We start from the raw sequence: 13,109 nt of genomic DNA, 5'->3' as shown, positions 1-13,109 counted from the left end.
CACCGCAAACTCCCCGCCCCCCTCACCGCAAACCCCCCCTCACCGCAAACCCCCCCGCCCCCCCTCACCGCAAACCTCAGCCTCCCCGGCGCCAAGCCTCCTCCACCTCACCTCTCACACACCGCCAGCAAAACTCCCGCCGCCAGCAAAACTCCCGCTGCCTCTCACACGCCGCCTCACTCAGCTCTTCTCATCGCGGCCCCGTTTAACCGCCGGGAGCGCCAGCAAGCAGTTAACCCCCCCGCGGCCGAGCCGGGAGCACCGGGGGCGCAAGGAGGTAACCTCCCCCCCCCCACACACAACCCCCCCCCCCCCGCGGCCGAGCCGGGAGCACGGGGGGCGCAAGGAGGTAACCTTCCCCCCCCACCACACACAACCCCCCCCCCGTGGCCGGGAGCACCGGGTGGCGCAAGGAGGTAACCTCCCCCCCCTCCACACATCCCCCCCCACACACAACCCTCCCCCCCACACAACCCCCCCCCCCACACACAACCCCCCACACACACACACACAACCCCCCCCCACACACACACACACACAACACCCCCCCCCCCCGCGGCCGGGAGCACCGGCTGGCGCAAGGAGGTACACACACACACACACAGTCACACACTGACTGACACACACTGACTGACACACAGTCACACACTGACTGACACACACTGACTGACACACAGTCACACACTGACTGACACACACAGTCACACACTGACTGACACACACAGTCACACACTGACTGACACACACTGACTGACACACAGTCACACACTGACTGACACACACTGACTGACACACAGTCACACACTGACTGACACACACTGACTGACACACAGTCACACACTGACTGACACACACTGACTGACACACAGTCACACACTGACTGACACACAGTCACACACTGACTGACACACACTCACCCCCGCACGCAAACACTGACTGACGCACACACACACACTGACTGCCTGATACACACTGAATGACGCCCGCGCACACACATTGACTGACGCGCGTACACACACCCTGACTAACGCACACACCTGAGACACACATACTGACTGACGCACACACACACACACCCTGACTGACGCACGCACACACACCCTGACTGACGCACGCACACACACCCTGACTGACGCACGCACACACACACACCCTGACTGACGCACGCGCACACACACCCTGACTGACGCGCGCGCGCACACACCCTGACTGACGCACGCGCGCACACACCCTGACTGACGCACGCGCGCACACACCCTGACTGACGCACGCGCGCACACACCCTGACTGACGCACGCGCGCACACACCCTGACTGACGCACGCGCACACACCCTGACTGACGCACGCACACACACACCCTGACTGACGCACGCACACACCCTGACTGACACACGCACACACACACCCTGACTGACGCACGCACACACACACCCTGACTGACGCACGCGCACACACCCTGACTGACGCACGCGCACACACACTGACTGACGCACGTGCACACACACCCTGACTGACGCACGCACATCCTGACTGGCGCACGCGCACACACACCCTGACTGACGCACGCGCACACACACCCTGACTGACGCACGCGCACACACACCCTGACTGACGCACGCGCACACACCCTGACTGACGCACGCGCACACACACCCTGACTGACGCACGCGCACACACACCCTGACTGACGCACGCGCACACACCCTGACTGACGCACACACACACCCTGACTGACGCACACACACACCCTGACTGACGCACGCACACACACACCGACTGACGCACGCACACACACACCCTGACTGACGCACGCACACACACACCCTGACTGGCGCACACACACACACACACTGACTGGCGCACACACACACACACACACTGACTGGCGCACACACACACACACACACTGACTGGCGCACACACACACACTGACTGGCGCACACACACACACACTGATTGGCACGCACACACACACCCTGACTGACGCACGCACACCCACACACCCTGACTGACGCACGCACACACACACCCTGACTGACGCACGCACACACACACACACCCTGACTGATGCACGCACACACACACCCTGACTGACGCACGCACACACACTGACTGACGCACGCACAGACACACTGACTGGCGCACACACACACTGACTGGCGCACACACACACACTGACTGGCGCACACACACACACTGACTGGCGCACACACACACACTGACTGGCGCACACACACACACTGACTGCCGCGCACACACACACACACTGACTGCCGCGCACACGCACGCACACACTGACAGTGTGTGTGTGTGTGTGTGTGTGTGTGTGCGCGTCACTCAGTCTGTGTGTGTGTGTTTGTGTTTCTGCGTCAGACTCACTGACGTACGCGCACACACACACACTGACTGACTGACGCACACACAATGACTGACGCACACACTGCATGAAGCTGTAAAGGGGGACAAACAGAGCTGTAAAGGAGGGAGGGGGGGGACTGGATTGATGTGAATGGGGGACAAACAGAGAGAGGGGGGAGGAGAGAGGAGACAAAGAGGAGCGGGAACATTACATCCCGGGCAACGCCGGGTTTCTCAGCTAGTTCTATATATTTAGGCAAAGCTTTTTGGAACATGTTTTAGGATTTGTGAATCGTTATACTGTAATAATATATTTATTATAATACATTGATATAGCGTTTCTCAAATATAAAAAAGAAAGAAAAAGCTAAATAAGAACCGGAATAAGATAGAACATTAGGCTGAACAGACAGAAATATTCGTATTAAATTCTGGATAGGTTATGCCAGGGGTGCGCAGACTTTTCCCCTGCACACCACCTCCCGGGGAGCTGAAGGGAGAAATAGAAGGGGAAGCTGAAGGAAAAAAGGAGATGGGGGATTGAGGTGGAGAGAAAAGAGAAGGGGGGCTGACGGCAGAGGGAAGAGGGAACTGGAAATAGTAAATAGATAGTGGGCTGAGAGGGAGGTGGCTGAATTGTGGGAGACAGTGATGAGGGGAATGAAATGAAGAGGCATCTATTCTACAGATCTATGGAGGTATGTGATACCTGCCAGGGACAGTGATGAACACGAAGGTGACATATTGACCGTTATGGCGAGTTGAGAGCTTTAGGCCTGACAACTGGTAACAGGGTGTCCTGGTGCCCGAGCACAGGGTCATTAAAGTGAAAAACAGTGTGTCACAGTATGACATCATGACTTCTAAAAGTCACCCTCTATAGGACCAGATCAGAGTGAGTGACATTGTCCTAATGAAAGAAAGCCTCATCATGAGGGGGGAGGGAAGAGTACATTGGTCCTGAGTCAATTACTCAGAGCCAGTGAGTGTGGAGGGGCTGGTGTGCTCCACAGGTGAAATAAAAGGGAGGAGCTAACAGGATGAGGGGTGGGGACAACTGAGCAGTCGGCTATTGTGCAAGGACCTGGGGCAGGAAGAGTCCCCGTTGGTTACCTTGGCTGTGCTTGGGACCTCTTCTATCAGCACTGCCACTGGATCTACACCGGTAACATGGGGAAAAGGAAACGTGGAAGATAGCATAGGAAAGCAGGAACATACAATTATTGTGAAAAGACCATAAAGCCAATTTACGTAGAGATCAAAAAAATGGGAAGGTAATGAAAAAAAATGATATATATTGGCTAGAAAACTGCTATTTAAGAATATCAATGTATAAAAAGATTACAAGTCATTTCAATCCTCTTCCACTCTGCTGCGCACCATTATCCAGTAAATACAACAGAAACCCAGGCGCCCCCGCCGCATCCAGATATAGGCACAAGTTCTGGTTGGGTACCGCACATTGCTGCCAAATGTTCCTACCATTGAAGCCCTTTAGAAAATGCTCCCTACGCTGCACATCTTTCCTCAAGTATTTTCCTATTGTCACAAAGTGACAAAGCCTTTTTACCCTCGCCGTGGCTGCAGCTAAACGCCTAAAAAAAAACCTCGTCCATCGGCATGATCCGGCATACGTATGCTGGATGGACCAAACGAGACCGCAGATTTCTTAAAATGACCTTCCTGGCGGACACAATCTCCTTCACCAATATCCCCAACTGCACGACGTTTTCTATGGGCAGTCAGAAAACACATTTCCCCAGTGCCCCGGAATGGAGCCTGTAAGTACGGACCCGATCTTGCGTTTGGCTATGGGAACACCATTTGTTCCTGACTCTGTGGCTGGTGCACTCCTAGCTAGAGAGAGGACCCCAAGCCCCACTCCCTCCCATTCTGGTGCCTCGGCCCCCTCCCCCCCAGCCCCCCTCCCTCCCATTCTGGTGCCTCGGCCCCCGCCCCCCCACCTCTCCCCCCCCACGCCCCCCCCACCTCTCCCCCCCCACCTCTCCCCCCCCCACATGGACATTCCAGGAGAGAATACCTTTCTTCAGTCATTTTGAGAAATATGAGAAAACATGGGGATATATTGAACATTTGCCACACATTAAGCATTATTCGGCCTTTCTAGTTTGAAATCCCTGTATGTGTTGTTAACGCATCACATAACTCTTCTTATTGCTCCATATAACCACTCTATACAACTCCTCCCTAACTCCTCCTATTACTCCATATAAAAATCACCTTCTTTAACTCCTATTGCCCCATATAAACGCTCCCCATAACTCCTCCTATCGCTACATATAACCACTCCTGCCCAACTCCATTTAAAAACGCATCTACGCGTCTCCTTAAGGCTGCGGCCAAGGTGACGCTGAATGGGCGCACGCGCTCGCCGTGATGAAACACATTGCGGCAATGTGTGTGGCCAGCGTGAGCGAGCGCCTGTGCATGCCTGTGAGTGCACGGCGCTCAGTTGCTTGCAGAGGCAAGCGAATTGGTTTATGCCACTCGCTAGCGCGTCACACGAGCGGTTCACCCAATGACGTCACGGCCGTGCCAACCGACGCGCCCCCATATGCACGCAACTAGCTGGCCAGGAAAAGCACGGCCAAGCAGAGCTCATGAGGTCACGGCGCCCGAGCGCCAGCTCCCAGCCTGGCCGCAGCCTTACTCCTCCTATTACTTCACCTGTCAGAGTAAAACCTTGCAGACCTCACCAGCAAAGACCGGAATACAAAGAAGCAGCAAAGAAAACACATGTATGTGACAGAGAAACTTTAATTCTGAGCTACATTACACCTAGGTGACCATCAGTAAACAGAATATCAACATCACATGAACGAGGCAATAACGTTCCTGCACTTGTGCGCCTTTAGGAAAACAAAACAATTAAAACAGCATTTAACTACAGTATTTAGATTTGTTAAATACTGGATTTACTTATTACATTGTAGTGGTTTTAGTCTGAAATTGTACTCGAGGCACAGGAATGTAGCTTAGTTGATGGTAACCCATCTAATAGAGTGCCTTGATCCCAACATTAAGGAGATCATGTTGTTTTTTTGTCTAGTAGCTGGGTCACTACATGAATGAAATGAACGCATTAAATAATGCGACTGGTGCAATTAGAGACTGCACTTGCAGGCCCTTTAATGTACAGTAAGTAAGGATTCCCCGCGGCGGAGCTCCGGCTACATCCAGTTCCACCGATAAACACCGCAAATCAGGGCTCCTTTGCGACTAAATTCCACCTGTTGTGGCAGCCACCTGGGGGACACCGGGGAGACACAGGGGAGCAGGGAAACGAAAGAAATGTGCGCCAATATACATCAAATTCACACGTTTTACAGTTTCTGTTCATTTTTCACACGGATACAGATATTTTTAATAAAATGTAAACACAGAAAAAGTAAAACACAGATTTTAGGAAAAAATTAAAACAGAAAACCGGAATCCCCCAAAATAAGATATCCCGTGTTTGGTTCATGTCGTACCAGCAGTGCAATATGCATAATTAGTATTGTAAAATAATCAACGTTTCCTGATCTGCTCAGACAAGTAATTTTGGATTGGCTGGGGTGCTGTGATAATTATACTGCATTCATTACTGCTCCTCAATTGTGAAGAAACATTTCCAGGTGAATTCACGAATACAGGTTGTTGTGCATATATCTTAGTGCCCTTAATCTTTGTCCTGCTGTAAGAGTGTTTATCCACAATATCCTGTATACATATGTATATATTTATTTGTATAGCGCCAGTCATGTATACAGAGCTTCACAGCAGTAATGCACAGGACATAAGAGACCATAGGAAAAAGTGCTTCATACATAAGAGTAACACCAGGAAAAGGAGTCCCTGCCCCGAAGGGCTTACAATCTAAGTGGCAAGTAGGAAGAACGTACAGCAACAGGAGGAGGGTGGGTCTGCAGGGGCCACGGTCGATGTATGAGGTATACGTATAGATACGTATAGTATCAGCCATGGAGCTACTCATATGCAGAGTTAAAGAGGTGTGTTTTAAGTACGGGTTTAAAGGTGGAGAGAGAGGCTGCTAGTTGGATATTGAGGGGAAGGGCATTCCGGAGGGGCAGTCCGTGAGAAAGTTTAGGTGGGAGAGGGTTTTAGATACCCCCTTTGTGTAGTAAATAGGAAAGTAGTGTTTATGTAGGAAGGGTCCCGCGGCCGTGTATGTACGAAGACTTCAGGTGCACTTAGATTTCTGCTTCAGCTTTGTGTAATCAGAGAAATAACCCAAATACTCCTAGGAGGAGCATAATCAATAAAAGGGATCATTTAAAGCTGCAAGGTCTGTGTACCTATTATTTCAATACAGCAGGGATTTGGTGTTCTGACAAAAGGGAGCAGTTTATAAGGTGAAACACATCGTAATGCAATCCACCTGTTTGGGTCGGGCAATTCACACACATAAAATGGAGAGAAGATTCAAAATGAGTGGAATCGCATCAAGTATCTTTATCCACAGCTCCTCCTGCGTGTGCTCATTACAAACACTGTCCCCATCCCTGGATAACGCGAGCAGAGCAAAATCAGGGCAAGGTGGCTACAGGCTCAAAATATGTGCATATAAAGCTCAAATTAGCACTAAAAATTTGACAAAACTGAGCCATACAGTGGCATTTGTGCCTCTGGGACCAAAGGGGACACACACACACACACACACACACAATTGTGCTTCTTCTTATCCCCTGCTGGGGTGAGGTGACAGACACAGACTATAAAAGGCCCTTGGAGGCCTGAAACGTCTTTACATGCGCCACCAATAAAGGACATTAAGCGTGCAAGTTTGATGCAACAGTAAACTACTCCTTGCAAGGAAAGGCCCCGAGTCCCATGTAAGAGTTCTGCTTTGTGCATCAGAATATGACTGTGCCGGCTGTGTGCGATAACCCTGCGAGCGCTTTTACTCTGACTGTGCAAACAAATATTACTATATTCCTAGTAACAAAATTAACAATGATTGCAAAAGGTCATTTTGAAATGGAGTTCAGTATCTAGAACCCTTGGGTCCGAGCATTTTCCTTCAAGAAATATATTTTCTGTGCTAACGGCCTCCAGTTCCTTTGCGTTTCTTTTAAACTAAATGTACACGGCTCCTTCTGTTCTAGGTCTATTCCTGGGTTATCTGCCATCGGTTATACCTGGAATCTTCTTTTCTGAAGCACAGGTATGTGTGTTTGCAGAAGGAAGGATGATAAGTGTCCAAATACAGAGTAACGTCAGTAGTTCATACAAGGGGCTTTATTGGGAGAGTCCTAATTAAGGAATAATCCTGCAAAAAAAAAAAAGTAGGAGGATGTTATTTTTATAAAGTGTTGGACATAAATTCAGTAATATGCAGAATAAATCAGAAAGCTTTATAATTCTCACACAAAAGAGCCTCCCCCCCCCATCCCACAACCCCCTGTGCACCTGAGAACAACCCCCCCTCCGCCCCCGACATATCCTCTGCATTTCTGGCAGCCGCACCTCGCTCCGCTTCACCCCTTGCGGTTCCGGAGATGTCTCATATAGCAGCACGTGACGGTGGAAAGGATGGTGATGCCAACAAACAGGGCACTGGCAACGCCACCGATCATCGGCATCAGGAGCAGGTCCTTCGCTGAAGGGAGAGAAAAAATCCCAGGAGAGGAACGGAGAATTAGAGAGAGGGGGAGACGGTGTATGAGACAGGGAACTGAGAATTAGAGAGAGGGGGAGACTGTGTATGAGACGGGGAACTGAGAATTAGAGAGAGGGGGAGACACTGTGTATGAGACGGAACGGAGAATTAGAGAGAGGGAGAGACTGTGTATGAGACGGGGAACTGAGAATTAGAGAGAGGGGGAGACACTGTGTATGAGACGGGGAACTGAGAATTAGAGAGAGGGGGAGACTGTGTATGAGACAGGGAACTGAGAATTAGAGAGAGGGGGAGACTGTGTATGAGACAGGGAACTGAGAATTAGAGAGAGGGGGAGACTGTGTATGAGACAGAAACTGAGAATTAGAGAGAGGGGGAGACGGTGTATGAGACAGGGAACACAGACAGACAGACAGACAGACAGACAATTGAGAATGCGAGACGGGGAACGAAGAATTAGAGGGAGACACTATGAGACGGGGAACGGAGATTTAGAGATAGGGGGAGACTGTGTGTATGAGACGGAACTGAGAATTAGAGAGAGAGAGGAGGGCGACTGTGCGAGACGGAGAATTAGAGAGAGGGGGAGACTGCGAGACAGGGAACGGAGAATTACAGAGGGGGACACTGTATGAGAAGGGAACAGAGAATTAGAGAGAGGGAGACACTGTGTATATGAGACGGGAAACGGAGAATTAGAGAGAGGGAGACACTGTGTATATGAGACGGGAAACGGAGAATTAGAGAGAGGGAGACACTGTGTATATGAGATGGGGAACGGAGAATTAGAGAGAGGGAGACACTGTGTATATGAGACGGGAAACGGAGAATTAGAGAGAGGGAGACACTGTGTATATGAGACGGGAAACGGAGAATTAGAGAGAGGGAGACACTGTGTATATGAGACGGGAAACGGAGAATTAGAGAGAGGGAGACACGGTGTATATGAGACGGGGAACGGAGAATTACAGAGGGGGAGACACTGTGTGTATGAGACGGGGAACGGAGAATTAGAGAGAGGGGGAGACACGGTGTATATGAGACGGGAAACGGAGAATTAGAGAGAGGGAGACACTGTGTATATGAGACGGGAAACGGAGAATTAGAGAGAGGGAGACACTGTGTATATGAGACGGGGAACGGAGAATTAGAGAGAGGGAGACACGGTGTATATGAGACGGGAAACGGAGAATTAGAGAGAGGGAGACACTGTGTATATGAGACGGGAACTGAGAATTAGAGAGAGGGGGAGACACGGTGTATATGAGACAGGGAACTGAGAATTAGAGAGAGGGAGACACGGTGTATATGAGACGGGAAACGGAGAATTAGAGAGGGGGAGACACTGTGTATATGAGACGGGGAACGGAGAATTAGAGAGAGGGGGAGACACGGTGTATATGAGACGGGAAACGGAGAATTAGAGAGAGAGGGAGACACGGTGTATATGAGACGGGAAACGGAGAATTAGAGAGGGGGAGACACTGTGTATATGAGACGGGAAACGGAGAATTAGAGAGAGGGAGACACGGTGTATATGAGACGGGAAACGGAGAATTAGAGAGAGGGAGACACTGTGTATATGAGACGGGAAACGGAGAATTAGAGAGAGGGAGACACGGTGTATATGAGACGGGAAACGGAGAATTAGAGAGAGGGAGACACGGTGTATATGAGACGGGAAACGGAGAATTAGAGAGAGGGAGACACTGTGTATATGAGACGGGAAACGGAGAATTAGAGAGAGGGGGAGACACGGTGTATATGAGACGGGAAACGGAGAATTAGAGAGAGGGAGACACTGTGTATATGAGACGGGAAACGGAGAATTAGAGAGAGGGAGACACTGTGTATATGAGACGGGAACTGAGAATTAGAGAGAGGGGGAGACACGGTGTATATGAGACAGGGAACTGAGAATTAGAGAGAGGGAGACACGGTGTATATGAGACGGGAAACGGAGAATTAGAGAGGGGGAGACACTGTGTATATGAGACGGGGAACGGAGAATTAGAGAGAGGGGGAGACACGGTGTATATGAGACGGGAAACGGAGAATTAGAGAGAGAGGGAGACACGGTGTATATGAGACGGGAAACGGAGAATTAGAGAGGGGGAGACACTGTGTATATGAGACGGGAAACGGAGAATTAGAGAGAGGGAGACACGGTGTATATGAGACGGGAAACGGAGAATTAGAGAGAGGGAGACACTGTGTATATGAGACGGGAAACGGAGAATTAGAGAGAGGGAGACACGGTGTATATGAGACGGGAAACGGAGAATTAGAGAGAGGGAGACACGGTGTATATGAGACGGGAACTGAGAATTAGAGAGAGGGGGAGACACGGTGTATATGAGACAGGGAACTGAGAATTAGAGAGAGGGAGACACTGTGTATATGAGACGGGAAACGGAGAATTAGAGAGGGGGAGACACTGTGTATATGAGACGGGGAACGGAGAATTAGAGAGAGGGGGAGACACGGTGTATATGAGACGGGAAACGGAGAATTAGAGAGAGGGAGACACGGTGTATATGAGACGGGAAACGGAGAATTAGAGAGAGGGAGACACTGTGTATATGAGACGGGAAACGGAGAATTAGAGAGAGGGAGACACTGTGTATATGAGACGGGAAACGGAGAATTAGAGAGAGGGAGACACTGTATTAGAGAGCGGCCACAATTATACCCAAAGCAGCGGAGCGCGCGACGAACGAGGCGGCCAAGCGCGCAAATTTCGAGCAGATCCAAGAATTAGATTTTCTGGAGCGACGGCTGCGTCACATGAGCGGTTCAGCCAATGAGGGCGAACCGCTCGTGACGTCATGGCCACGCCTCCGGTACGCCTCCCACCTGCAGTTTTCGGGCGGCGCATCGCACTTAGGGAGCGCGCGCGCCCGGCTGCCGGTATAATCAAGGCCTTATTCTGTATGGTGTGATAAGCGCACGCCATTGACTTTAATGGGTCTTTTCATGCGATAGATAACACGTCATCTGCGGTTATCACACCTCACAGAATAAGGACCAGTGTGTCTGTAGGATGCTTCCATACATCATTCTTTCTGTCCTGTCAGGAGTTCGCACAGAAAGACGCAGTAAGGCGACCAACACTACAAATGTGTTTCTAGGGCGTTTCTAGGGCGTTTAATCGTCATCACCGATTTAGTAGTTTGTTTGTAGAACTCATATCACAGAATCCCCCAGGAGGGGGACGACCTCAGTGATAGTGTATATACCCAAAACAATACAAGCGATTCCCAAAAGGGGGTCACAAACTCCTTGGGATATGTGACGTGCCTCTAAGTGGATCACCCAAATAAATCTGTAGTGGCAGATCCCAGACAGTATATAGCGGGTTCCTGAGCCTGTGTGCACACCACACTTAGTAAGGCCCCAAACTGCACCTTAGTGTGGGCGGTATAGTTGTCAATTACAGCAGGAGATTTCAAGGTTACTACCCACAAAGCTTTGCATCCACAGCAGCAAGGTATTGTGGGGTGTGACTTTGGAAGCTGCCACAGTAAGTGACAGCTACACCCCCCATGCTCCCTGCACACACTGATGGGCAGTTTGGGGTCTTATTAAGCGTGTGTTCCCCACACAAGCTCGGGACACGATAGTGCCAGGGATCGGTCACACAGGTTTGTTAGCGAGAGTCTGACGAGTCGGCGATAAGATTAATTAGGGGTTCGTGGAACACATTGCTTTGCAGGTGGTGCACAAACTGCTGCCCTAGAGGCTCAGGACATCGAGAGATACAGAGAAGCCAGGCACGCCATTCTTCAGCGGGAGCAGCAGAATCACATGAAGGGTAACATGTGGAGAGTAAGCTTTTGATCCCTCACCCAGTGCGTATGGATACACAGTAACGGAGTTGGACTTTATAGATGCCGCATTGTACCAGCTGCGGTCAGAGTACTGGATCCAGGCGGTTACTGCACAGTGGTACTTCCCCTCATCCTGTGTCTGGATATTGTGCATGCGCAGCCGGTAGCACCGAGGCCCCACCTTGTCGGTGCTAAACTCCTGCCCCGACAGGCGGATCCCAGGCTCGGACACTCCCTCCCGGGTCAGAGACGCCAACAATTGACCAGTTCTTTCCTCCGGCTGATCTCCGGCCAGCTCCACCCACCAGCTGACTGCGAGGTGTACAGTCTGCGCAGTATCCACGGTAACATTGCAGAGCAGCATGGCGGTATCGCCACGGTGCAGAGTGGGGGAAGCCAGCGAGGTATCGACATTCAGCACAACAGCTGCAATATATCGGGAAAGCACTTAGACATTTAACAGCTTCTACACAACTTTAGCACCTATTTCATACTTTAACCGTTTGTCTGCTAGACGGGTCAGCACTGCAAGACAGCCGAAGGCTAATGTAAATGTTTATGTATCAAATGTAAATATATGAAGGTTAATATAAATGTCCCAGAATCCCTGGCTGCAGTGGAAGCATAATTTATAGTAATATTTCAGGAAAATCAAAAAACACGGAATGGATCCTTTGGCAGTGACCAAAACGCTGCTTGCGTTCCGCAGCCAAGACACTTCGCCGCAGGGCAGCCAGCCGCGATGCCTACTCCTGCGCTCAACAGCCCATTCAACAAGCCAAGCCTGCTGCTCCGACAACTACATGTCCCCAGCGCTTGCTCCGACATGCCAGGTCTGCCGCGCCTGACCGCCCGCTCCGACAACTGCATGTTTAAATGTCCCGCTACACTGCCCAGACAGGCCGCGCCATCTTTAAATGCCATTTAAAGATGGTGTGTCAGACCAGCCTGTCTAGGCAGTGTAGCGGTCCCGTGCAGGACATTTAAACATGCAGTTGTCGGAGCGGGCGGTAAGGCGCCGCAGACCTGCCTTATCGGGCGCGGGAGCAGATGGCGGTAGTTTGGGGGAGTGGACGTTGAGGCGAAATGTCCCGGCTATGTTTTGGTCGCGTCCAAACGTCCTAGAACGAGGAACACATGGACGGCCCTTCGCCGACCTCAACATGAATATGGATTAGATGGAGCTTCTCATAGTCCCTCCCAAACCAGGTTCCATGTTTCCCTTCGCCATTACAGTCCATAACACCACTATCTCACAAGCACGCTACTTGGGGTT

At 50.8% G+C, this 13,109-nt stretch overlaps 1 protein-coding gene across 3 annotated transcripts in view; it reads right to left on the bottom strand.

Annotated features, from left to right (window-relative positions):
* Positions 1-5,121: 5,121 nt before the first annotated feature.
* Positions 5,122-13,109, bottom strand: part of RIT1 (Ras like without CAAX 1) — a 41,618-nt gene continuing 33,630 nt past the window's right edge. For 2 of the 3 annotated variants that reach the window (XM_075608160.1, XM_075608161.1), the window contains exons 7-9: positions 11,852-12,259; positions 7,850-7,982; positions 5,122-7,652 (exon numbers count right to left, since the gene is read on the bottom strand). In XM_075608160.1, the coding sequence (XP_075464275.1) occupies positions 7,861-7,982; positions 11,852-12,259 (530 nt within the window). In that variant the 3' untranslated portion in view covers positions 5,122-7,652; positions 7,850-7,860. The remainder of the gene's footprint in view (positions 7,653-7,849; positions 7,983-11,851; positions 12,260-13,109) is intronic. The other variant, XM_075608163.1, reaches the window with a different exon arrangement.

The sequence above is a fragment of the Ascaphus truei genome, chromosome 7 (assembly GCF_040206685.1).
Source record: "Ascaphus truei isolate aAscTru1 chromosome 7, aAscTru1.hap1, whole genome shotgun sequence".
NCBI lineage: Eukaryota > Metazoa > Chordata > Amphibia > Anura > Ascaphidae > Ascaphus > Ascaphus truei.
This window is presented reverse-complemented; position numbering and strand designations above follow the sequence as displayed.